Source organism: Nomascus leucogenys, chromosome 8 (genome assembly GCF_006542625.1).
Source record: "Nomascus leucogenys isolate Asia chromosome 8, Asia_NLE_v1, whole genome shotgun sequence".
NCBI classification, from domain to species: domain Eukaryota; kingdom Metazoa; phylum Chordata; class Mammalia; order Primates; family Hylobatidae; genus Nomascus; species Nomascus leucogenys.
In genome coordinates, this window is record NC_044388.1 from 61,454,018 (window position 1) to 61,480,666 (window position 26,649).

A 26,649-nucleotide genomic window follows, 5' to 3' on the forward strand; every position below is an offset into this window, starting at 1 on the left:
GTAGTGAAGAATAGTTTCTGTTCTACATCTTGAGAATACTCATTACAAACACTCATTCATGTGCTGAGACAATGATCATTCAGTAATGTATGGAAGAGGTGAAAGCAGAACTCACTCAACTAGGTCTAGTTTCTTTAGGATCATGTGTTCAGAGGATACAGAGAGCAGGATTTATTAGCCTGAGCACTGTTGACATTTTGGGCCAGATCATTCTTTATTATGGAAGACTGTCTGGTGCATTGCAGGATGTTCAGCAGCATCCTGGCCTCCACCCACTAGATGCCAGTAGCAGATGTCCCCCACCCCACCCCAGTGGTGACAATCAAAAATATTCCCAGATATTTGGCCAAATGTCTCATGGGAGGCAAGATTACCCCTGGTCCAGAACCACTGATGTAGATTGATGTTTAACAGTGCCTGGAGACATTATGTCCAACATATCCCAGCAATAATAACTTATTCATATTGGAATATATGCCTGGTTTCTCAGGATAGTCTTAATTTTGGGTATTCTGCCCCACTGATCTAATGTAATTGGAACCCCATGTGTTCTGATATTTTTTCAGTTTGGAAATAGAGTGACCATCCCTATGCAGTGTTTGTCTATTTCAGGACTCAGTTGGAATACTTAGATGGAATATGTTTATTGTGCCACCATTCACTTTTAGACTTTGTGAATTTTGCTTAGACAAATAGTTGATGTACTTCATATTGGTTAGCAACATTGAATGTGGTTATATCCCAAGAGTGATGTAAGTCTACCACTAGTTTAATTGAAACGGATTCTATTAAAACTTTAAGATGCAGGGTGATACAGTTTTTTGGTCTGATTCTTCTCATATGAAAGCATGGTCATTGATTGTTTTCAGTAATATGCCACATTACATGTGGCTGGGAAGGGATGAGTTTTTAGGTGCATGAGGGAGGTATTGTTCTACCTGTCTACCAGGACACCTTTCCAGGTAAATTCTGGCACATTGGTTATATTCCCTGAAACAAGTTCATTTATTTTTAGGATGCATTTCCTTTGTAAAATAAGATCGACATTACTAATGTCTTTAAAACAAGTATTAAAAATTGCCACTTTTCTTTTTGACTCACCTTTGCCCAAGGAATACAATAGTAGTAAGAAAAATGAAATCAAAGTTTGCATTTCTTACTAGATTGACACCAAGTGCTAAATGGAAATGTCTGTTTAACCTGTATTAAGATGGTCACTTACAGAAGATATGCAGAAAGATGTCAGTATTTAAATTATCTTGAAGATATTTACAGTAAGAACATACGTAGTTTTCTGTATCACTATTCTTACCCTTATGGAATTTACTAGTGTAATGAAACACCCAAATTTCAGCATCAGGAAGATCAATTCTAGAATATAATATTTTACCTAATGCTGCAGAATAATTACCCATGGAGATATATTTCAGATATTATATAGCCTGTGAATAATTTTGCCAACTCATTCCTTAGTCTATTCTATATGTACCATTTGTTAAAGAGACACATTATATACTAAACATCAGTACCTTGAAAGATAATTGTGGCCCATAGTATTTTAAATGTTGACTATCCTAAAACATTAAGTTCAGCTTATTTATTTTATTCGGAGTCTGTTTATATGTAATAATGTGCTTTCATTCTCCTCTCTATTTTATTTTATACCATTTTACTGTAACAGAGGACCTATATAAACAAATGACAAAGCATCTCTGTTAGCTTTGAGCCCTTAGTCCTTGTGAGGTCATGATTATGCAGTAGAATAAATCCTATTGTTGCTATGTTTACAGCAGTGTTTTCCAGATTCTTTTTATTTGTGCATACAGGATATCCCTGTGCTTTATATATTTATGTGATATTTACTTTGTCATAAAATTTTTATTGTTTGAGAATATGGAAGATGTTATGAAAGATTTTTTTTTTGACATGGGATCTAGCTCTGTTGCCCAGGCTGGAATGTAGTGGCACGAACATGGCTCACTGCAGCCTTGAACTCTGGGCTTAGGTGATCCTCCCGCCTCAGCCTCTTGAAGACTATAGGCATGCACCACCATGCCCTGCCTAATTTTTATTTTTTGTAGAGACAGGGTCTCACCATGTTACCCAGGTTGGTCTTGAACTCACGCAATCCACTCACCATGGCCTCCCAAAGTGCTGGGATTACTGGTATGAGCTACTGTGCCCAGTGATATGAGAGATGTTTTGTTATTCTTTTATGTTGTTATCTTTAGTTTTGGTCAGAATTTCCTGTTAGAGGAAGTCTCGATTTTGTGAAATTAAAAAAAGTTCTGTCTCTATTTCTGAAAGTCATAAAAATGAACCTGACTTCTCTTTTCCCACTCTTATGATTTCATTGTTTTTCCAGAGTGCTAAGGCATTCATCCTAACTTGCAACTACATACATAAAGAGGCAACTCTATGAAGAATACCCCAGCCAGACCCCCCAAAATTAGGAATTACACAAAATTGCCTTTAAACTCTCTTATTTAAACTTTAGATTTTTAATGTCAACAAAATTCTCCTCATTGCTTTTTGGCAGGGCTATGATTTGGAAGAATGAAATGAGACTACTTTCCCCTCTGCACCTGTTTCCAGCCCTAACCAAACTATAGACATGCAACTGTTTGAAGTGACTTTTCATTTTCACTGTGCAATGACTGCATACACTTGACATATTCTAGCTACCAGGTTATCATCCTACTATTATACATGAGAGTATTACTGCCTGTTTTATGGACAAGTTGTCTTATATGGCCATGCTTTGTTAAAATGCACCATTATATCATTGATTCCTTCGATAAACAGCCATACTTAGCAGTTATTGGCAATTAGATAAAGAAAAAAGAATTTAAGGCAACCGTATAATGCTGTTTATTTCTAGCCGTTTATCCTAGCTGGTCAGCCTGAGAACCAGAAAGGAAAATGCTATATACAGGATTGATTCAATCTGTCAGAATTTTGAAACTTAATTCATGCAAACATGGCTACTGGCATAAAAGTTGTTTCAACTTTTATAGTATGAACTATTCTAGAAAAGAACTTTCTCAGTGCTATAAAGATAGAGCTGACTTACTTTCTTCCTGTCCCATAGAGTGCCCTAAACAAAGAGCTAGTTTATGATTTTTAATAAAATTGTTCATACTTTACACCAAATATAATAAAGCAAAATGGTCCTAAGAAATAATTCTTTTAAAACCTCCGTACGAACTTATCTTCAAGAAAATCTGAAATTGTTGTCTTGTCTAAGCCAATAAATGAGTGTGTGTCCCACAATATTTTGAGTACTTCTGAAGGACAGGACTTTTCTAATCCACAAAGCTGCATACAGAGCAGATGCTCAATAAATGGTTGTTGAATTAAATTCATAAAAGGCAGTTTGCTGGAGAAACCAACTTTTGTTAAAGTGCTTAATATAGATTTTTCCCCTCCAAACCACTTCCTCTCATATTTTATCTGGGAGGTTCAGTTATTACTCTCTTGGTGAGCTGAGAAAGAGCTCAAGATGAAAAGCTACTGTTTCTCCCCCAGTGGACATGTGGCTGAGTTCTGCAGATAATTAAAAGAAAAATTCCTGTTACTGGTTTTACGGTTGGGGCTGGGTTGTTATCTGAGTGTTATAGAGAGGACTTGTTTGCCAGACTTAAATTTTCTGACTGTGGCTTCCGTGTTTGCAAATAAAGATTTCCGTAGCCTGGCTCGTCTTCCTGAATTGAATCTTTCTTGAACCAGCTCAATCCTGTAGGTGCAACTAATTTTTATAAGTATCAAAGTGAACAATTGTATTTGCATTTGAGGCAGTATAAATGGCACACAGAAAAAGTCCTTTTCTGGTAGTGAAAAGCCAGGAAATAGATAAATTACTTTCAATGTTTCTTGAAGGATAGTTCAACAAATATCAAATGCTGTTAGAAGACCTATGAAAATATTGACTTCATGTTGTCTAATTTCTTTCTGCTTAGTGGATCTACACCAGATCTCAGGCAATTTCTATTTAAATAAATGCCCTAAAGCCTTCAAAGTATTCATAGGGTGTTTGCTTTGTGCCTGGCATGATAATATTGTGAATGTATTTGAGTTACTCTTGGCTTTGTTAGTCAATTTAGCTATAAGATTAAAACCCAAATTATTTTATATTCCCAAGACAAAAATTAATCATAGATATGTCTTATTACACCAGCTAATGGGCTCTGTTGTTGTTATTAATCTATAAATACTTCCATTTTTCATTAGACTGCCATTTTCACATAAATTAAATCCTAACAGATAAAAATGAATTTGGCATCCAATTAAGCCTGAACTTATTTTATTATATACTGTCCTCTCAGAATCTCCTTATTCCCCCCTCCCATTTTTTAGGTAGGGGTTTATCTTTTCAAAATATAAATATTCCAGAAAAGTTCTATATGATTTTTTTTTAAACCTAACAACCCATTTTACTGCATTGTTCTAGTTTCTGTTTAAATAATTCCTACAACCTTATTTTAAAATGCAAGCCCTTCTTTAGGTAAAAATAAAACTAGTGGAATGTCAAGGCAAAATTTGTTATATTTAAAGTATGATTTTATGATGAATTATAATACTAATATTTGCTGGGCACTTAACTATGTCCAGGAACTGTGTTCAGTATTTAAGTACATTATCTTTTGGAATACAAGAGCCCTATGAAGAAACTATTATTATTCTCATTGTAAAGTGATGAAATTTGCCTTAGGTCATGGGACTCATGACTCTCCATGCCAAAGCCGTGCTTTTACATGCTGCATTGCACATACTTCAGTGATAGCCTTGGGAAGGAAAGGTCACATTCAAGGTCATTGGTCATTCCTTTATGCCCTGCACATTTGACCACAACTTCCACTAAGTACCATCTGTAGATTTGTTAGGCTTAAACACAAACGTAATATTTATATTACAATGATGATATATACTTTTCATATAGCTAATATTTATTAGTGCCTACAACATGCTAAATCCATTGCTAAATGTTTACATATATTCATTCCTCATAGCAATTTAAGAGATAGGTTCTCATATTTTCTCTATTATACAAAGGTGGCTACTGAGGCTTAGCATATGGCTAGTAGCTGACAGTGATGGGATTAAATCCACCTCCACATTCCAAAAAAAAAAAGACCGAAGAAAAGAAAATTATAGAGAAGCTTAAAATTGTCTATAACTTTATCACCCAAATAGAACTACTATCAGCTGAGTTTCTTCTTCCAAATCCTATCCCTATGCATAAATAGATATGAAGATAGGCAAGTAAGCTATTCTTGTAGAAAAATAGAATTATACATAATATTTGGCAAAACTAAGCAACAAACTATGGCAATTTTTCATGTCAATAATGAGAGCTGTTTATAATTTTTAATGGCCACATAAACACGCATTAAATAGTTGTTCCTTAATTTAATCAATCTGTCATGGTTGAACATAGGGGTCATTATCTTTTTACAGTATTAAATACAAATAGAGCTTAATTTGTGATGTCACTCTTCAATAATATGTCAAACTTGACCAAAATTAGCAAATCTTCTTGTGGCATACGGGACAAACTCATGTGAAAAGCCAATGGTCACCTTGAAACAACAGCCTCAGTTCAAACTCGAGATAAACTTATAACCAAGACAAATTTCTAAGGAAACATGGTAGCCTCTAATCTTATCCTGTCATGCGAGAAAATTCTCTACATGTCATTTCTTACCTCTGGTTTGGAGGTAGATGCTGTCTCTTATTCCATAGCCCCACCTCCAGCCATGGCTCTGCCTGGAAATAAATAAAGGATAAATCTTAACTACAGTGGTTTGTCCTAACCATGAATATTCCAGGAGATGGGAAATAATATACATACTGAAACCAGAGCCTATCCTTTCTCTGAGAAACATTCATTCATTTATCTATTCAAAAAATAATCACTGATTACTTCCTATGTGTCATAAACGGTCCTTGCCCTCCACAGCAAACATGGAGGGTAGGGTCATGTCAGTTAGGATGCTTTTGGCTGCAGTCACAGAAGTTCTCCTGCATCTTGGCCCAAAAAGTAAGGTCACTTATTATCTTATATAGCAAATGTGTCAATGAGGCAGGCTCCAGACCTGATTACCCCGTGATTCTCTGCTCTGCCCACCTTTGCTTCAGGACTCTATCCTCAGGCCAGTTGCAAAGTGGCTACAATAGTTCAGGCCTCACATCCTGACACCATAGTGATCAGAGGCAGAAGTAGGACTTAGAGATACAGAATAGGTGTCTCTCTCTTAAGTGTGAGGAAGCCATTCTTAGAAGCCTCACTACCTACAGGCACCCCCCCAACCCCCCGTTAACCTACCTGTTAACCAATTCCTAACCAGAGATCCACCCACTAGAGCTTGGGTGGGATCAACCTCTAGGAAGCTCATGGTCTGGTGAAGAAGCTAAATGTTGGAGCACAGTCTGGGTTATATTAAAAAGGAAGATGGACAGATAAGGGTGCAGCATTGTCTTTTACAGAGGAAACTAGCATGCAGCAGTGACTGGCTAATTAATTAGCCAGGCAGACTGAATGGCCTTGAGGCAGAAATGATGGGTTTCTTGTATTTGAAGACTAGAATGAGGAGTAGAATTGGAGCCAGTGAGTGACTGGAGATGGGACAGAACATGTCCTTCTCAGCTGATGTGAAGACTCCAGGGCCTTAAGAGCAAGGAGGACCTATTGGGGGATTCATAGAGGAACCATGGCATACTTTGATTCATCTTTAGAAAAGATGTTCCCGGCTGCTGTGTGGAAGACTTGAGGGCAAGTAACAAAAGTCAGAACACAGAAACTGATGATATGGGTAACTGGTCTACATGAAGAGAGAAGTGGGAAGAGTTGGCAAATAGTTAAGAGTTACCTTTGACCAGTTTTGATGATGAGTTAGAGCTGGTGGGCATAAGGGAAAAGGTGGTATCAAGGACAACTCATGGGTTTCCCTCTGAGCAATTACATCACTGGCATTGCCATTACTGAAGAATGATCCAGTTAAGGGTAAGAATAATTCATTTTAGATAAAGTGAAGATGAGGTGCCTACGAAATATTATTCGGAGATGCAGAGTCATGATGAGACTAGTAGTAATTCAGATATTTTTCCAAATATTATTTTGTATGAAATAATATAATTCTCACAATAACCCATGAAGCAGATGCTGTTATTATCCCCATATTCCAGATGTGGTAACTGAGACCCAGAGAAGTTAAAAACTTGGCTGGTGTTACACAGCTAGTAAGAACTGTGTCAATGAGAAGAGCCTTCTGGGCTGGAAATATAAATTTAAAAATATTAAGATTATCAATGGTAATTAGAGCCATAGGTGCAAATGAAATGGTCTAGGGAGAACTGAACCATGGGACATTCCATAATTTAACTCAAAGCCTGAGAGGTACAAAAGTACTCTAGAGGAAAAGGAAAGGGAGGAAGGCTCCCTGGGGATCAGCTACTTTTGCATGAGTGTTCAAGTGTTAAAAAAAAGAAAATGGAAGGACTTGGCTCCTTTACAAACTAAAAAGCAGCTTATAAAAGGTTCTGAAATTCTGCCAGAGAGAGAGAGAGAGAGTGTGAAATATGGACATGTATGTTAGCACTTGATGTTCTGCCACTTACAAACTATAGAGTTTGTATAAACTCAGGCAAGTTACTTCTTTGCATTAGGATTAGGTTCAGCTGCATAAAACCAACTCAAAATAGTAATAACTAACGCAAGATAGGGATGAATTTTTCTCTCATATAAGAGAAGCACAGAGGCGGTCAGTTTAAGGCTGCTATGTCTGATGGCTCCACAAAGTTCTTAAAGACCAAGATGCCTCCTAGCTTACAACTCCATTATTACTATGAAGTGGCCCTTGTTCTCACAGTGCCGGCCGTGTTCCAGCCATCACTTCTCTGATCTAGAAAACTGGATGAAGGGAAAAGCAAACCAAAGAAATGGCACACCTCTTATCTTTAAGCAGATTTCCCAGAAGTCACTTGGAACACTTTAGTTCATATCTCATTGGTAAAAGCTTTATAATAGGCCACACCTACCCTCAGAGGAGGCTGGGAAACATTCTTTTAGTAGGGCAAAAAAATCAAGATGTATTCACTAAATAGAAGAATGGATTTGGCAGGCGGCCAGTTTTCTCTGCCATTGTCAATTCGCTCTTTTGTAAAATAGGGTTTGAAATATTCACTTCACCTTTCTTATTGGTTAAATTATATAATAACTAGGCAAGTGCTTGATAAATGATAGAACACTATTCAAATAGTTGCTGTGAGGATGACCGTTTACTCCTCTTGCACACAGTAAGCACTTAAATATGTTTTCAGTGAGAAAACCTTAAAAAATATTTTCTATTTGTAGGGTCTAAAGCAGGAAATGTGGATTGATAAGAATTTTTTTCTGCAGATCTTGCATTTCAGTGACAAAGCCTTTCTTTGCCTTCAGAATCAATTTCAGGACAGCCAAGATTGATATTTGATTAGCTCTGCAGTAAAGTCCCATCAATATTGCCTACTCTCTGCTGAACTCAGGCACTCTCCTGAGTTTTTCTGGTAGATAAGGTAGAAGAATTATTTGTGGGGATTGCAGCTCATGTCATTAACCCACCTGGTCCTCACAATTCTGACTTACTGGCAACAAACAAGGATTCCAGACCAAGGTCCCTTGTGGTGACTGTTTTTAAGGGAATGGCTCTTAATTCAGAAACCAGTTGAAATGATCATTAAGAAACAGAATGCAAAGATAGCAGGGCACTCTGGAAACTGTAGCTACTTATTGTGCTTAGAGATTCCCAGGCATGGATAAAAGTAAATGAAGTTTCTTTTCCAATTAAAATAAATCTGGGGTAGTCAGGAATTATCTGTGAATACTGATAATATTTTTAACTTTTGAGCGTGACCCCAGAAACAGATGATGCTTTTGCATTAAATAATGACCTTTAAGATTATTTCACCACACGGGGCAGTTTCTATTATCTTTCATTATATACATGCTTTATGTGTTAATTCCTCTAAAAATAAAATAACATTTTCCTTTGTATGGTACTTTGCATCTTAGGATTTTAAAGAGTAGAAATTTCCTCTTCTCTTTCTTCAAAATCCCTACCCTCATAATTTGAGTTGTATGTACAATAAATGCTTAACTAATTTTTGCCACATGAGTACATCATAACCTCCTGCACTCATGGGCCTTAGTATTTCCCAAAAGGTCCTGAAGGGACAGGGCTGAGAGCAGGACCCTTGACGTCAGCCTATTTCTCTATTTCTTGTGACTGCCCTTTTTTCTTTCCTTGACCTGTTGCTTTATAATTTAATGCTTAAATTTTGAAAAGGGAAGAAGGGACAAGCACAAACAGAGCTAATTTAATTAAGATGAGTTTCATTATGTGGCCTAAAGGAAAACTGAAAAGATACTATATACGTTAAAAAAACCATATTGCAAGTAATGCAGGAAAACATGTTTGACAGATGATAAGCCCAAATTGTAGCCAACAATTCAACCTGGGGAAAATTCCCACTGAGATCTGGTGGCTTGGTTAGTTTCATTGATGAGTCTTATTGGATAGTCATTAGCTGCTCTTTCTAATACCCTCCAGCTGACACACAAGACCCTGCCCACCAGCCACCACCTTCCTGTGAGATTCAAGAAAAATCAAGAGTGTGTACAGACCGAAACGGTTATAAGCAATCAACACTCTAAATTTGGAGTCAGGAAATCTTTAATGAGCACCCACAAAATGCCACTTATTATACTAGAGTTTCCATGTATTAATATAATGGTTATATATGCAATCAGAGAGCTAGATATTGCTATTCCCATTTCTTGTAGTTAAGGAAATGTAGTTTTGAGAGGCTGATTAACTTGCCTGTGGTTACATAGCAAGTCATGATTAAATGCATTTAAACCTGATGTTCAAAGTTCCAGTTCTAGGCTCTGAGCTCAACATATCCAGACATTTGGAGAAAAGAACTTAAAAATAAGGAAAATAATAATTTAAAAATAGACACTAAATCAAATGTGAATTCAGAGCTTCCTATGGGGCAAAATTAACAGGTGACTTTCTCTGTTGAGACCTCTTTAAAAATTTAACATCTTTCATGCAGAAGAATAACAAAAAGTCCCCAAAGGAATTAACAGGACAAAAATAATATGACATTTACCTCTGAAAAAAGACTAATGGAAGTCAATTTCTGTGTTCTGAGATGAGGAAAATTAAGAATTCCTTGTGAAAGTCTTGACAAAGATATGAGCAGGGTTCCTTACTTTCTGAGTAATAATTAAAACAGGTCCAAGTTAGAGCCACTGGTGGTAATTAAAAGACACACACACACACACACACACACACACACACAGAGAGAGAGAGAGAGAGAGAAGAGAAGAAGAAAAGAATGTTTTAGCAAGGATCAACACCCTTGCAAAAATATTCACTTCAGAAGTACTATTTGGATTTCACCTCGTCACTACACAAATGACAAATGGCACTGAAAAACTCGTCTGGGAGGTAATGGGAGCTACATAAGGAAACAGGGTCATGTCATCAGAGAGAGAAAATGAGAAATCTGAGCTTAAAAGGAAGTAGACTCAAGAAATGATTCTCAAATGGAATGTCAAGTTTCATCAGGTTCTCTATCATCCTACACTTAATAGGTAACAGAGTGGCTGTTATCATGAGATTTTGGAATGAGTTCAAGACAGAAAAAATGTCCAGGAGTGTATTAACCTTGACAGTATTAATGGAGGGAAGGACATTGCAAAGGTTGAATCAAAAAGCCTGCACTGCCTGGTCTTGAGCATCCTCAAACCATCCACAGGAAAAGATGTATGAATGACAAGTCTCTAGACTCAGTCCTGGACCACGGGAACTTTGTGTGAGTTGCCACGTTCTAGGCAAATCCCCTGACTCCTCTGTGTCTCGGTTCCTTTAACTATAGAATGGTACAAAAAGATACTCAACATTTGATAAATTGTGTTTCATGGAACACAAGTCTATGAGACCTTAATGGTGTCCCACAAAAAAACACCAGCCAACCATATTTGTGATTAAATTAAGTTTGGAAAGTAAAGGGTTCAACAGAGTTTAAAAAGTTTATTGTAGACCTTCTCAGAGCCATTAAAAGGCTACATTGTAATTCGATTCTTTGAGAAAATAGTACCATAGTCATATATACAGAAACAAATGAAATGTTATACCCCGCCTACATAATGGGGGTGTTGTGAAGATAGCTAATGAGATAATAGATCTAAAAGCATTTAGAATGAAGCACTACATGAACATTAGGCATTTTAAAATTATTCCCAGTGATTTCAGGTTTTAGGGACTGCCAGGCAGCACTGAGTATAATGGAATTTTCTACACTAAGGATCTTTCTTCTTAGCCAGCCACCTGAAGGCAATGGATATAGTTGGGAAGAAGGGAGTAGGATGCTAGGGTTCATTAGGAATGCTGCAGGTCTCAAAGAGTGATTCTCAGAACACTGCCGTCAAAATTACCTGGGCTGCTTATTTATGCATTCATATTCCTGGTTCACTAGATCTGAGATGGATTAAAATTCTTAACAGGTACTTCAGTTGATTCTTATATGCGCTAAATTTTGAGATCCACTAGTCTGAAGAGACAGCACAGTTGAGAGCCTCCAAAACTTTTCAAATTCATGTAAGTCCTTAAGGGATATTCTAGTGGTGAAGTGGTAACGAATTTCACCCCTAGTGGAAGGCTTATTAGCCAGGTGGTCTGACTGATACCAGAGGAGACTTTTCACTTTTAGAAAACTTTAGTTGAGCCCATTTTCTGTGCCCCAAAAGAGTGCTATTAGTATATGCCTATTAATCTTTATAAGTCTGTATTATCCCCATTTTACAGACAGGAAGCTGATGGGACTTTCCTAAGGTCACACAGTGAATTTGTTAGAAACCTTTTAGTTGCAAGTAAAAGAGAACCCCACTCAACCTAGTGTAAATAAAAAAGAGAATTTATTACTTCGTGTAAGGAAAATATTCAGGGTGTAATGGTTTCAGGCAGGGCTGGATCCAGAAGACCAAGTGATGTAATGAGGTTTCAGTTTCATTGAGTCGTCTCTGTTCTCTTTGTCTCTGTTGTGGCTCAATTCTCAGGCAGGCTCTGCCACTAAAGTGGCTGAAAGGAGTGGGCATGGTGGCTCACGCCTGTAATCCCAGCACTTTGAGAGGCCGAGGTTGGTGGATCACTTGAGGTCAGGGGTTCGAGACCAGCCTGGCCAACATGGCAAAACCCTGTCTCTACTAAAAATAATTTGAGCTTTCTTCTCAAAGCTCAAATTAGCTGGGGTGGTGGCACGTGCCTGTAATCCCAGCTACTTGGGAGGTGGAGACACAAGAACCGCTTTAACCTGGGAGGTGGAGGTTGCAGTGAACCAAGATGGAGCCACTGCGCTCCAGCCTTGGTGACAAAGTGAGATTACGTCTCAAAAAAAAAAAAAGGTGGGGGGGTTGGGGAGGCTGAAAGATTATCTGCAGCTCTATAGGACAGGGGTTGACAAGCTATGGCCATGCAGGCCAGATGCTTATTTTTATAAATAAAGTTTTATTGGAATACACACATGCCCGTTTGGGCATATTAGTCTACTGCTGCTTTTACAGTGCGTCAGCAGAGTAGAGTACTTCAACAGAGACTATATGGTCCATAAAGCCTAAAGTACTTACTATTTGGCTTAACAGAAAGAGTCTGCTCACCCCTGCAGGGGAAACCAGGCTTTGTTGAGGTGGGATTTGAGTCTGTGAAAGGCACTATTTATTTAACTGCAAGAAGAATATCAGACCCTAGGGTCTAAGGATTTAAGATGAAAAAAGGGTCTACGTTATTTAAAGATTGTTGCTTTGGATTAACACAAGACTTGGGAGTTTATTTACAATTTAAATAAGTTCTGTTGCCAACACAAATGTATTCTATAGATTAAATGAACAACAGAATGTTTTATAAGTTTTTGTAGTCATTATATATGTTAGTGGTTGAAGGACACATTCCTGGTAGATAAAACAAGAATTTTGTACTGACTATCTATGGAAGAATTTTGATAATAACATCTATTAGCTCAATAAGTCTAACAATATAGAACCTGTATAATTTTAAATTTAATATTTTAAATTTTATAATTTTAAATTTAATATTTTAAATTTTATAATTTTAAATTTAATATTTTAAATTTTATAATTTTAAATTTAAATAGGAACTTTCCTCCCTACCTGTCTGGTCCGTTCACAATGTGCTCTCTTCATTGCTTTGTGTTCATGGAATAGAAGTATCTTCATCCTTCCAACACAGTTCTTAGGAAATATGAAGTATTTGACATAATAGGACCGTTTCTTCTCAACGCTTATGAATCATCATTGTGACCTGCAGATTCTTTTAATATTAACCAAGGCTAAATGAAGATGTTTTAGTTTGTGACCCCTACTTTGACTAGGCTTAGAGCCTATGTAATCTGCAATCCCAGTTGAAAGAGCATGTTTATCAGTAGTTCCAACAAATTCCAGCATTGAGTCTCATTGCCTGGCCAAGCTCAATGGCTCATCCCTGAATTAATTACTGTGGGTGGAGGGTGGAGATGCAATGCTCTGATTGGCCAGCACTGGGTCACATGCCCACCTCTGGCGTCAGGACGGAGATGAACTTCCTGAACCACCCAGAGTGCGAGGAGAGGAGGAATGACTCTCCAGAGGAGAATTAGGAAGCCCTTGCCACCTAGTGGGGGTCAGAAAGAACTCACCTCCACCAGCAGCTATTAGGTGGTAGATTCCGGATCTGGACCCACATCGTCCTGGTTTCATAATATTTTTCCCCTATACACGATGGTTAGCATTTTCTAAGTGAAGCAGATCTGAGCCTATTCCAGGCCTGACTGGCACCCGCTGAGTTCATAATTGTAGCTTGAGCACAGGTCCTTAGTAGATAATGTCCTACCGGTTCTTCTTGTCCTAGTGATCTAGGGCGGGTATTCTCCAGGGCACCTACAGACAGGTGTACATCTATATTATGACATTTTATGGTAAGACAGCTCCTCTTTTCTCTTGCTACAGTAGGTTCAATTTATAATTGGCATCTGTTTTGCAGCCTTTTCAAAACAGCAGCTCATTTCCTCCCTCATCCCTGAAGCCCTCCTATGACTTTAGTGAGTAATACAAAGATTCAAAAAGCCAGACTCTCGCACATCGAGGAGACATTCTTGCAATGTCTTAATTAAAAGCGTGTGTTTCTCTTCTTTCCAGAATCACTTTTTCCTATTCATTAGTCCCTTCTCAATTTCTCCAGCTCTAAAATGGGGATAATATATAGCCCTCGCTCACAAGTTTAATTTGAGGATTATGTAAGGTAACACATTTTAAGTGCTTAGATCAGTGTCTGGAATAGACTTAGTGACTGAAAAATGTTAGCTGTTATGGATGCTGTTATCGTCATCGTCATCATCAATGATCATCTTTACCGTCATAATAGTCATCAGCACCGATACCTAAGGAAGCACTGTACTGTTTACAATCCCCCCTCCTGTTAGGAGGAAACGCAGAGTCCCATAGACCACATTAGTCATGTGGCCTCTTTCTGATAAAATGGCCTATGATTCCAAAACCAATAGAGCTACCCTCTTGCTTTCTTTAAAATTAGTACATCTTAGGGCACCAGGATTTATGGATGCTCTTGTATTCTTCTTGACTGTCAATTCATGCTTCAGGAACAAATTAACAGAAACATGACTTGGGCCATCTTTGGATCTGTGGATCCCTGAGTTTCCCTTCCTTCCCATCTCCCCGCATTGTGTGTCAGCACAGTGTTTTCCCAGGGGGCCACTAAAGGGCAGCTCTGCCTGTTCACAGTGCAGGAGGCAGCAGTACACCTATGATGAAAGCATCCCTAGGGACTTGCTCCCGGCAGTGAGGAGAGCTGCCTTTACCAGGCAGAACTCTGTAGAAGCCAGAGACAAAGGAGGAAGTTGGCCAGGAGCCTGAGCAAATCCGCTGACAAGTTTGGGTCCAGGTATGTGCAGCCTCCCTCCCTTCTCCCACCACTCCCAGCCCACAGGACTATCATATAGGCATGCACACACTATTGGTTCTTCCCCCATGAGCACTGCCATTCTTGTAAGCAGTAAGATTGATAAGCAACTCTCTCAATGTAAACATTGACCTCTCCCTCCAGAGATGTAGTGGGGAAGACTGCCAAATGTCATGATGTGGCAGAATGGTTGCGTCTGGGGTGTGGGTGTTGTTTTGTATGGAATGTAAGTGGCATTTCCTCTGATGGTTCCTAGGTAGAAAAGATAGCCACCTGTGTGTCCAAGCAGCTGAGGGGCACCAGAGCTCCCCCCTACCCATCCCCACCGGGACTTGCATTACTCAAGTCATCCAGTCTTTGGATTCAGACTGATAAACCCTTAGTTAAATGTTGCTGTCTCATTACCATATGCTCAGCCAGTATCAGTGTCCACAGCTTCGTGATAATACATAAATTGGATCCCTCTTTGACTGGATGCTAAGGGATGGGGAGGAGGAGGGTGGTGCACAGAGGCGCAGAAGAGCCTGAAAGGAGGAAGTGAGGGCAGTGAAGGTCAGTGATCCTCGTACTCACCGATATTAACATGAGTACTCTCTCAGGCATCGTGTCGGTGTTTAATAGCTCTTGGACAACATGGCCTTGTTGATTTATCTCCCAACTCGTTCATGGTGTATATTTTTCCTTTAACCAGGCAACCTCTCTGTGCTAAAAGAGTCTCTGTTGTCCCCATCGTTTTCCCTCTTTAATGCCCAATCCTTGTCCCATCCACTCCCCACTTTACGTCCCCATCCCATTCCTAATGAAACCAGGTAGGCACTCGATTTTTAGAATAAACATGTTTTACTCTTTAAAAAAAAAAAATCAAAAAACAACAACAAAAAAATTCTAGTTAATCAATTCTAGGTTGTCAGAAACTCTTCCAAGAGATCCAGCCTCTCTAAGTGTATGGCATGACTTCTTCTAGAGTGAAAAAGGAAAAATAGTGTCCTCATATGCCTGATAATTCACATCAACCCTTCATTTATTTATGATAAGGTAGCTCTGAAAGTGACAGTACATTTATAAAAGGGACCTTTCTAAATGGCTGGGCACCTGTGTGGCATCATTTTGCAGGGCAGGAGAAGGCAGCGCAGGCTGGCTGTGGTGGCTCACACCTGTAGTCCTAGCACTTTGGGAGGCCAAGGTGGGCGGATCACATGAGGCCAGGAGTTCAAGACCAGCCTGGACAACATGGTGAAACCTTGTCTCTGCTAAAAATACAAAAATTAGCCGAGTGTGGTAGTGCGCGCCTGTAGTCCCGGCTACTCGGGAGGCTGAGGCATGAGAATGGCTTGAATCTGGGAGGTGGAGGTTGCAGTGAACTGAGATCACGTCACTGCACTCCAGCATGGGTGACAGAGCAAAACCCTGTCTCAAAAAAAAAAAAAAAAAAAAAGCAGTGCTGCTTCAGCGTACTGAGCTGACAGCCTACCTTACCTCCACTCTGATCTTTGGTTCCCATTCCTAGGATGGTGAAATAAGGGGGGTATATAACCCCTTCTAATCACAAGCAAAAGTGAAGGTTATCAGATCCTGCAACATAAACGTTCTGTTATTGGGTTCACTTAGGGTTAAGAAACAATCCAATCTATGAGAATCTTAGGTCTTCCAAAAACCCTAGGAGCATTTAGCACATGGAGAGATCTCCACTGGGATCCCAAATGGTCTGCACTCCTGCCTCTGGTGCTGACTCTGACTAGACATCAGATGGCACAGACACCATGCTGCCTTCATTCCAGGTTGCTCACTGGGATACTGTATGACTAGCACTTTCTAGGCCAGCAGGAAGCCAAGGTGGTGCCATCCTTGCACATGCCTTTTGAAAGCCAAACCACCAGGAGAAATATGGTGCACCTGAGGAGCGCCCCAAGCCCCGGCCCAGCTCCTCCCACTGCGTGACCTAGGAGCCCACCAAGAGTAATCCCAGGCTGCCACAAGGGCTGGGGTTCAGAACACCATCAGGCCTGGGTACTTTGGTTCTTGTTCATTAAAATCATGCATACATTTTCTTACTGGCCTTTCTAAGGAGAAAGAAAAATCATCTCCCAATAATTTCCACCCTGTGGATAAAACAAAACCCAGTTTTGGCATAAGTGGGAGCCCAAACTGTGTGGTCCTTTAAGAGTGTTCTCTTGGATGGTAGGGCAGGAAAGACCCCAGGAGTTTGCTTGCCCATGGCTCGCTCCTCACTTCAGCCTTCTGAAGGAGCTCAGCTGCCCAGCTTCCAACGTTTTGATTCAGCATGCTTAGTCCTGGCAGTTGACATTCAAGCCGATTCATGTGTGGCTCAGCATTTTCTCCAGACAGCATGAGGTAGCCACCGTTGAGCAGGCCAAAGTGAAGCTGTCTTTACATGCTCCATTTCCGAAAAAGGCTGTTTGTGATTTCAAAACATGGCAGGCTGCGCCCTGCTCTCCCACTTGCCTTCATCCCTTTCTTTCTCTGGTTCCTGCAGTGGGAGACCACTTTATTCTGAGCCCTGTTTTTTTGTTTCACGTCTTTGTGTGTGTGTGTGTGTGTGTGTGTGTGTGTGTGTGTGTATGTGTCTGATGGAGTTTCACTTTTGTCACCTATGCTGGAGTGTAATGGTGCAATCTTGGCTCACTGCAACCTCTGCCTCCTGGGTTCAAGCGATTCTCCTGCCTCAGCCTCGGTAGCTGGGATTACAGGCACACGCCACCACACCCAGCTTATTTTTGTATTTTTAGTAGAGACAGGGTTTCACCATGTTGGCCAGGCTGGTCTTGAACTCCTGACCTCAGGTGATCCACCTGCCTTGGCCTCCCAAAGTGCTGGGATTATAGGGATGAGCCACCGCACCAAGCCTTCCCTTCCTTTTCAAACTGTGTTCATAAGTTGGCTCACTCTTGAGCCATCCTCACACTTAAGCCCTCCAATATCATTATCTGATGGCAAAGCTAGCCCCCATCATCAAATGAATTGGAGAAAAATGTAATGGGGTGATTAAAATATAAATCAACTAAACCTAATGTGATCCAGTCTGCTCAATAATCTACTGAATTTAAGAGCTAAACATCATGAATTTCATAATAATACTTATTAAGGATTCATTTAATTATTGAGTTATAATTATACCTTTATAATACCCTCTGTTCCTTGCCACTCTTGGTTTTTCAAAGGCACTTCTAATTTCATATCATTATTTTAATGGGGCAATTTCAGAATAGTTTGTATCCATTTCTTAAAGATGTGATTATGGAAAAGCCTTTTGGTTCTCATGGCACATTTTTTTAAAGACAAATAACGATACATATTTTCATACCTCTGAAGATGTGAGGGAATGAACTGAATCAAATGCAGTTATCCAGTTATCAGTTTAATAAGTCATTATTGAGTGCCAACTATAAGAAGCAAACTCAGTATCAACCCTGAATAATTGCTATCTTGATTTTTTAAAGGATTCTGTATATAATCTCTCTTTAACTTTTAGCAGATGTTTTATGTTGGCTGAACTCAGAGAATTCTCAAACTGAATATTTTAAAAACTTCACATTTTGTGTCTTAGGCTGTTTTGAGAATCAAAGAATGATAGGAAATCTTCCAACCAAACGCAGATACCCATCCCCTTGAAGCCCACTGGGATCCAGAGATCCCGGCATGAGTGCTTCTACAGGGAGTATTTCATTTTGGCTATAACACGTGTTTAGAGAAGTACTAGAAAATCATTCTGAGCAGTTTACTCAGGTTGAGAGTAATAAGTCAGGTTGTTTTAATATAAAAAATAGGTTATTTCATGGAAGAAAAAACTTGAATAAGTGATTCTTGGCCTTGTCTGAAGGCCAATACAGGAAATTAGAACTTCCTACTGTATGCTGTGGGGAGCCACCTGCAGTTCCTACAAGGAACAGGCTTCTAGTAAAAGTATCCAATACAGGTTTGAAGGTAGGAGAGTAAGTCTGGGAATATAGGTTTGGAGACTTGTAAAATCTGGACAAAAACAACAACAAGACTATACACCAAGGTAAGAAATGAGGGGAAAGTGATGAGTATGAAAGAGGAAGTGACCTGTGAGAATCAGACCTCTGGACTCTGGTGACTTTGCTTCTGTCCTGGACTCAACACCTCTTTGCTGTGGTTTCCCGCAATTATCACTACTTGGGTGGCTCTGCTGACATTGTTGAAGAAGCACCAACTCGAGCAGCTGATGCCATTTAAAAAGCAGAATGCTCAAATTCAGTGTTACTTCTGAGGCCATTTACTTGCCTGATTTGATTTCCTTTTTTATTCCTTGTCGTAGCTGTGTTGTTGTTGTTGTTGTTACCACTCTTCTCAGCCGTTCCATGACCCATACTTAAAACCTTCTGAATCTTTTATCTTCCTCCTTTAGCCTCCAATAATCTGTTCTTTTACCACTGCTGCTAGATTAATCTCCCTGAGGCCCACATCTGATCTACGCCGTTTGTGATCAGAGACCTCAGTTCAAACTTTCAATCACTCAGCATAAAATCTCCTGATCAGTAATACTTTTGTGCTCTTTTGATCCCACTTCTTCTCCTTCCTAAGAACCATGTTTCATACATTTCTCAGCCTTTTGTCTACATCTTCGATCTCTCACTTTCCCCTGGCTCTGGCAGCTCAGCCTACTGACCCCCAAATCAAGTCTCTCCTTCCTACCTTGGCAAATTTCCTCTCAATAGTTCTTCGTTACCTCAGGAAATAAAGTTCTAACCCCTAAAAAGCCTTTGCAAAAATACTGAATTATCTGGCTGCAAAGTTCTTGTCCCCATTGAGCTGCCATCCTATTCTGCTTCTTCCTTTGTCATCAAATTCTTTAAATCATGTAAAATCATCACATTGACATAGTCATGAAAACTAAAAATGTTAGCCATTCTTACCTCCTGGTACTTCCTCATGTTTATCCAGAGAGTTACCAAATCTGCTGATTCTCCCACCTGGCTGAATCCCATCTTTTCTTCCTATCCTTCTGTCATGCCCCTGCTTGAATCCTAGTTACCGTGATTGCAGTGTCCTCCTGATTGTTCTCTCTGTCAAGGATTTCCCCATATTCCAAGTCAGGTTACGTTTGCTGCTGCAACAATCTTCCTAAGAAACAAATCTAATTGCATCCTCATCATGTACCGTCTCGATCAGGCTGACCACCCCCATTCCACCCAAGTTACTCTTGAACTATTTTACCAGGTTCCACTCATTATTTTTTTCCCCAAAGCAAGTATCTTCTGGCATACTCTATAATTTATTTGGCTTCAGTGTTTGCTGTCTGCCCTTCACCCTACCTCTGCTTGTGAGCTCTATGAGTTGGTATTTTTATCTGTTTTGTTTACCATCATAGCCTAAGCATCTGGTACAGAGTGGACATGCAATACATTTTGGTTGAATGTGATAATACCAGTTTCCCATTTTCAAATTCTCCTTGTCCCTCTGCTCAAACCCCAAATGCCAATTCATTTCAAGGGCTTACATGATCTGGTTTCAGACCCTCCAACCCCTGTCTCTCTCCACTAGTGCTTCATCTCACCTAACGTCACAGGCTGACAGTTGACTGAGTTCCTTGAAGTCCCTAGACGTTCCATGCCTTCTTCCCTCTCTGTTCCTGTTGGGTCTGTTTCTCCTCCCAGGGATCCACTTCTCCTTCTTCCCCTTGCCAGGAGAACAGTCCCTCCTCTTTCAAAACTTAAGCTGAAAGTGACCTCCCTCGAGGTCTTCTCCAATGCTGTGAAGCATAATTAGTTGCTCTCTGCTCTTCGCTTACACTGAGTTTTACATTGTAGCTCTGTTGTGGTATGTTCTTACACACTGATCCCTCTATGTCCTCCTTGGGACTCTGTGCTCAAGACCAGTTTTCCTGTGTGTCTTCCCCAGAAATGATCAGAGTATCTGTCAGAGATTTAAGTGGCCACTTAATTAAATGATTGAAAAGAGGAGCTCCCAGTGCATTGAACCAGGTAGTAAAGGTTTAAGTGCCCTCTTCATTGCAGCATGTCCAAATCATCACTACCCTCACCCCTAAACCTGTGCCCTCCCCTGTCTTCCTTGTCTCTATGAATGAAGGATACCACTCTGCTGACCTGAATCTGGGAATTGCCAATGATATGCCTCCAGTCCTTCTGGTCACTCAGTCACTAAGTTCTTTTGACTTTGCTTCCGACGTGTCTCTCAATTCCATCTACTTTCTTTCAGTCCTGCTGTGAGGAGCTCTTAGTAGCTTATCACATCTGTCACCAATACAACTGCCACAGCACACACTCAAAATTCCATACGTATTGAATGAATGGATCTCCTGAGTTAAAACTATGTTCAGACCACAACAAGCAGACTATCATTTTTATATGGTCATTGGCAGGTTGAACTTGCAAGGAATGCATAGGTTGCAGAAGTCTGGATGATTTTTTTGAGGGAACAAAGTGGTTTGGGATTTGCCACGGCTTCAGATAACATTTTGCTTTCTGGGAAGTTGAATTCCTTCCACGCCCTCAATTTTGCCAAAGAGCTTATTTTCTCTGATTATTCCTTTCTTAAAAATTCAAGTTGGGGTATTGGAATCTGTAAATATGGAAAAGAGTTTGTTTATTTCATGTGGTAAAAAGAGGGTGGGATGATTGTGGCCTTTAAGGAAGGGTCCACTAGGCATTATGAGATTGAAAGTCTGAATATGCTCAAGTGTTTCATTATTGGGATTAGCATAGATTTTCCCTAAAGATACCCCCAGCTCTCAATTTCTAATAATTTTTTTTTAAGAAAGACTCCAGGAAAAGAAAAACTAGTGAAATTAAGACAATTGTAAAATCTAATGGAAGTGTGAGAGACTCTAAAATCGATCAGTAATCCTAAAGTACAGTCACTTGCTTAACAGATTTCAGTGCTGCTGAAGGTCTAGGTAAAGCCAGGTAGTGGGAAGTAGACAGCAGTGGGTATTGGAGGCGTTGGCTTTGGAATAGACAGTTGATAAATGTTTTCTCCCTTCTTTTTGCTCAGTAGACAGTGCTGTAGTGATTACGTCTGCCAAGTCTTATTTGAGAAATTGCCGAACCAGTAGTTACACTGACTCTCATTTGAATCTTCTGGTGGCCTCTCCCTGTTTTGGGTGGTAGTCCCTGGTTTGTCCAGAGAGCTCTCCTCCTCTTTCTCTTCCTCCTCCAGCCTATGTAGAAGTTGAGCAAATTTGGTTGGGGTGTTTTGAATTTCTAGGGCTTGGCCAACTGTCCTCAGCCTTCAGAACACAATGGTATGACTTCCATTCCAAAAGGCAAAGAGAAACTCTAGTCACGTGGTTTCTGTTACCTGTAACCATGGAAAACGTTGGCCATCTGTGAGGCTCCCATTTTAACACTTTTTTTCTCTCTTTATTTTCATCTCTTTCTTGGAAATAACAAGCTGAGGAAGTGGAGAGGCTGGCGGCAATGCGTTCTGACTCCCTCGTCCCAGGCACCCACACCCCACCCATCCGCAGGAGAAGTAAGTTTGCCAACCTGGGAAGGATTTTCAAGCCTTGGAAATGGAGGAAGAAGAAAAGTGAAAAGTTCAAACACACGTCAGCAGGTTAGATGATTTGTTTTTTCATTTCCCATTTGGTGTTTGTTGCCTTCAACTCTATTATCTTAATAGAATTTAATTGCAATAGGCTGTTTGAACCAATGGAGAAAAAATATCAAGCCTTGGAATTGCTCTTGTCTTTAAAATTTTTTCAATATCATCAAAAATGACTTTTTTTTATATTATTATACTTTAGGTTTTAGGGTACATGTGCACAGTGTGCAGGTTTGTTACATATGTATCCATGTGCCATGTTGGTTTGCTGCACCCATTAACTCGTCATTTAGCATTAGGTATATCTCCTAATGCTGTCCCTCCCCCGTCCCCCCAACCCACAACAGTCCCCAGAGTGTGATGTTCCCCTTCCTGTGTCCATGAGTTCTCATTGTTCAATTCCCACCTATGAGTGAGAACATGCGGTGTTTGGTTTTTTGTCCTTGTGATAGTTTACTGAGAATGATGTTTTCCAGTTTCATCCATGTCCCTACAAAGGACATGAACTCATCATTTTTTATGGCTGCATAGTATTCCATGGTGTATATGTGCCACATTTTCTTAATCCAGTCTATCGTTGTTGGACATTTGGGTTGGTTCCAAGTCTTTGCTATTGTGAATAGTGCCGCAACAAACATACGTGTGCATGTGTCTTTATAGCAGCATGATTTATAGTCCTTTGGGTATATACCCAGTAATGGGATGGCTGGGTCAAATGGTATTTCTAGTTCTAGATCCCTGAGGACTCACCACACTGACTTCCACAATGGTTGAACTAGTTTACAGTCCCACCAACAGTGTAAAAGTGTTCCTATTTCTCCACATCCTCTCCAGCACCTGTTGTTTCCTGACTTTTTAATGATGGCCATTCTAACTGGTGTGATATGGTATCTCACTGTGGTTTTGATTTGCATTTCTCTGATGGCCAGTGATGATGAGCATTTTTTCATGTGTTTTTTGGCTGCATAAATATCTTCTTTTGAGAAGTGTCTGTTCATGTCCTTCGCCCCCTTTTTGATGGGGTTGTTTGTTTTTTTCTTGTAAATTTGTTTGAGTTCATTGTAGATTCTGGATACTAGCCCTTTGTCACATGAGTAGCTTGCAAAAATTTTCTCCCATTCTGTAGGTTGCCTGTTCACTCTGATGGTAGTTTCTTTTGCTGTGCAGAAGCTCTTTAGTTTAATGACATCCCATTTGTCAATTTTGGCTTTTGTTGCCATTGCTTTTGGTGTTTTAGACATGAAGTCCTTGCCCATGCCTATGTCCTGAATGGTATTGCCTAGGCTTTCTTCTAGAGTTTTTATGGTTTTAGGTCTAACATGTAAGTCTTTAATCCATCTTGAATTAATTTTTGTATAAGGTGTAAGGAAGGGATCCAGTTTCAGCTTTCTACATATGGCTAGCCAGTTTTCCCAGCACCATTTATTAAATAGGGAATCCTTTCCCCACTGCTTGTTTTTGTCAGGTTTGTCAAAGATCAGATAGTTGTAGATATGCAGCATCATTTCTGAGGGCTCTGTTCTGTTCCATTGATCTATGTCTCTGTTGTGGTACCAGTACCATGCTGTTGTGGTTACTGTAGCCTTGTACTATAGTTTAAAGTCAGGTAGCGTGATGCCTCCAGCTTTGTTCTTTTGGCTTAGGATTGACTTGGTGATGTGGGCTCTTTTTTGGTTCCATATGAACTTTAAAGTAGTTTTTTCCAATTCTGTGAAGAAAGTCATTGGTAGCTTGATGGGGATGGCATTGTATCTATAAATTACCTTGGGCAGTATGGCCATTTTCATGATATTGATTCTTCCAACCCATGAGCATGGAATGTTCTTCCATTTGTTTGTATCCTCTTTGATTTCATTGAGCAGTGGTTTGTAGTTCTCCTTGAAGAGGTCCTTCACATCCCTTGTAAGTTGGATTCCTAGGTATTTGATTCTCTTTGAAGCAATTGTGAATGGGAGTTCACTCATGAGTTGGCTCTCTGTTTGTCTGTGATTGGTGTACAAGAATGCTTGTGATTTTTGTACATTGATTTTGTATCCTGAGACTTTGCTGAAGTTGCTAATTAGCTTAAGGAGATTTGGGGCTGAGACAATGGGGATTTCTAGATATACAATCATGTCATCTGCAAACAGGGACAATTTGACTTCTTCTTTTCCTAATTGAATACCCTTTATTTCCTTCTCCTGCCTGATTGCCCTGGCCAGAACTTCCAGCACTGTGTTGAATAGGAGTGGTGAGAGAGGGCATCCCTGTCTTGTGCCAGTTTTCAAAGGGAATGTTTCCAGTTTTTGCCTATTCAGTATGATATTGGCTGTGGGTTTGTCATAGATGGCTCTTATTATTTCGAGATACGTCCCATCAATACCTAATTTATTGAGAGTTTTTAGCATGAAGGGTTGTTGAATTTTGTCAAAGGCCTTTTCTGCATCTATTGAGATAATCGTGTGGTTTTTGTCTTTGGTTCTGTTTATATGCTGGATTACATTTATGGATTTGCATATGTTGAACCAGCCTTGCATCCCAGGGATGAAGCCCACTTGATCATGGTATATAAGCTTTTTGATGTGCTGCTGGATTCGGTTTGCCAGTATTTTATCAAGGATTTTTGCATCAATGTTCATCAAGGATATTGGTCTGAAATTCTCTTTTTTGGTTATGTCTCTGCCAGGCTTTGGTATCAGGACAATGCTGGCCTCATAAAATGTGTTAGGGAGGATTCCCTCTTTTTCTATCGATTGGAATAGTTTCAGAAGGAATGGTACCAGTTCCTCCTTGTACCTCTGGTAGAATTCAGCTGTGAATCCATCAGGTCCTGGACTCTTTTTGGTTGGTAAGCTATTGATTATTGCCACAATTTCAGAGCCTGTTATTGGTCTATTCAGAGATTCAACTTCTTCCTGGTTTAGTGTTGGGAGGGTGTATTTGTCGAGGAATTTATCCATTTCTTCTAGATTTTCTAGTTTATTTGCATAGAGGTGTTTGTAGTATTCTCTGATGGTAGATTATATTTCTGTGGGATTGGTGGTGATATCCCCTTTTTCATTTTTTATTGCATCTATTTGATTCTTCTCTCTTTTCTTCTTTATTAGTCTTGCTAGCGGTCTCTCAATTTTGTTGATCTTTTCAAAAAACCAGCTCCTGGATTCATTAATTTTTTGAAGGGTTTTTTGTGTCTCTATTTCCTTCAGTTCTGCTCTGATTTTAGTTATTTCTAGCCCTTCTGCTAGCTTTCGAATGTGTTTGCTCTTGCTTTTCTAGTTCTTTTAATTGTGATGTTAGGGTGTCAGTTTTGGATCTTTCCTGCTTTCTCTTGTGGGCATTTAGTGCTATAAATTTCCATCTACACAGTGCTTTGAACGTGTCCCAGAGATTCTGGTATGTTGTGTCTTTGTTCTCATTGGTTTCAAAGAACATCTTCATTTCTGCCTTCATTTCATTATGTACCCAGTAGTCATTCAGGAGCAGGTTGTTCAGTTTCCATGTAGTTGAGCGGTTTTGAGTGAGTTTCTTAATCCTGAGTTCTAGTTTGATTGCACTGTGGTCTGAGAGACAGTTTGTTATAATTTCTGTTCTTTTACATTTGCTGAGGAGAGCTTTACTTCCAACTATGTGGTCAATTTTGGAATAGGTGTGGTGTGGTGCTGAAAAAAATGTATATTCTGTTGATTTGGGGTGGAGAGTTCTGTAGATGTCTATTAGGTCCACTTTGTGCAGAGCTGAGTTCAATTCCTGGATATCCTTGTTAACTTTCTGTCTCGTTGATCTGTCTAATGTTGACAGTGGGGTGTTAAAATCTCCCATTATTATTGTGTGGGAGTTTAAGTCCCTTTGTAGGTCACTGAGGACTTGCTTTATGAATCTGGGTGCTCCTGTGTTGGGTGCATATATATTTAGGATAGTTAGCTCTTCTTGTTGAATTGATCCCTTTACCATTATGTAATGGCCTTCTTTGTCTCTTTTGATCTTTGTTGGTTTAAAGTCTATTTTATCAAAGACTAAGGTTGCAACCCCTGCCTTTTTTCGTTTTCCATTTGCTTGATAGATCTTCCTCCATCCCTTTATTTTGAGTCTATGTGTGTCTCTGCACGTGAGT

General features: G+C 39.7%; 1 protein-coding gene across 14 annotated transcripts in view; it reads left to right on the forward strand.

The window, feature by feature from the left end:
* Positions 1–26,649, forward strand: part of PHACTR1 (phosphatase and actin regulator 1) — a 581,376-nt gene that overhangs the window by 313,409 nt on the left and 241,318 nt on the right. For all 14 annotated transcript variants that reach the window (XM_030817298.1, XM_012509150.2, XM_030817300.1 and 11 more), the window contains one exon: positions 22,407–22,571. In XM_030817298.1, coding sequence (XP_030673158.1) covers positions 22,407–22,571 — 165 coding nt within the window. The remainder of the gene's footprint in view (positions 1–22,406; positions 22,572–26,649) is intronic.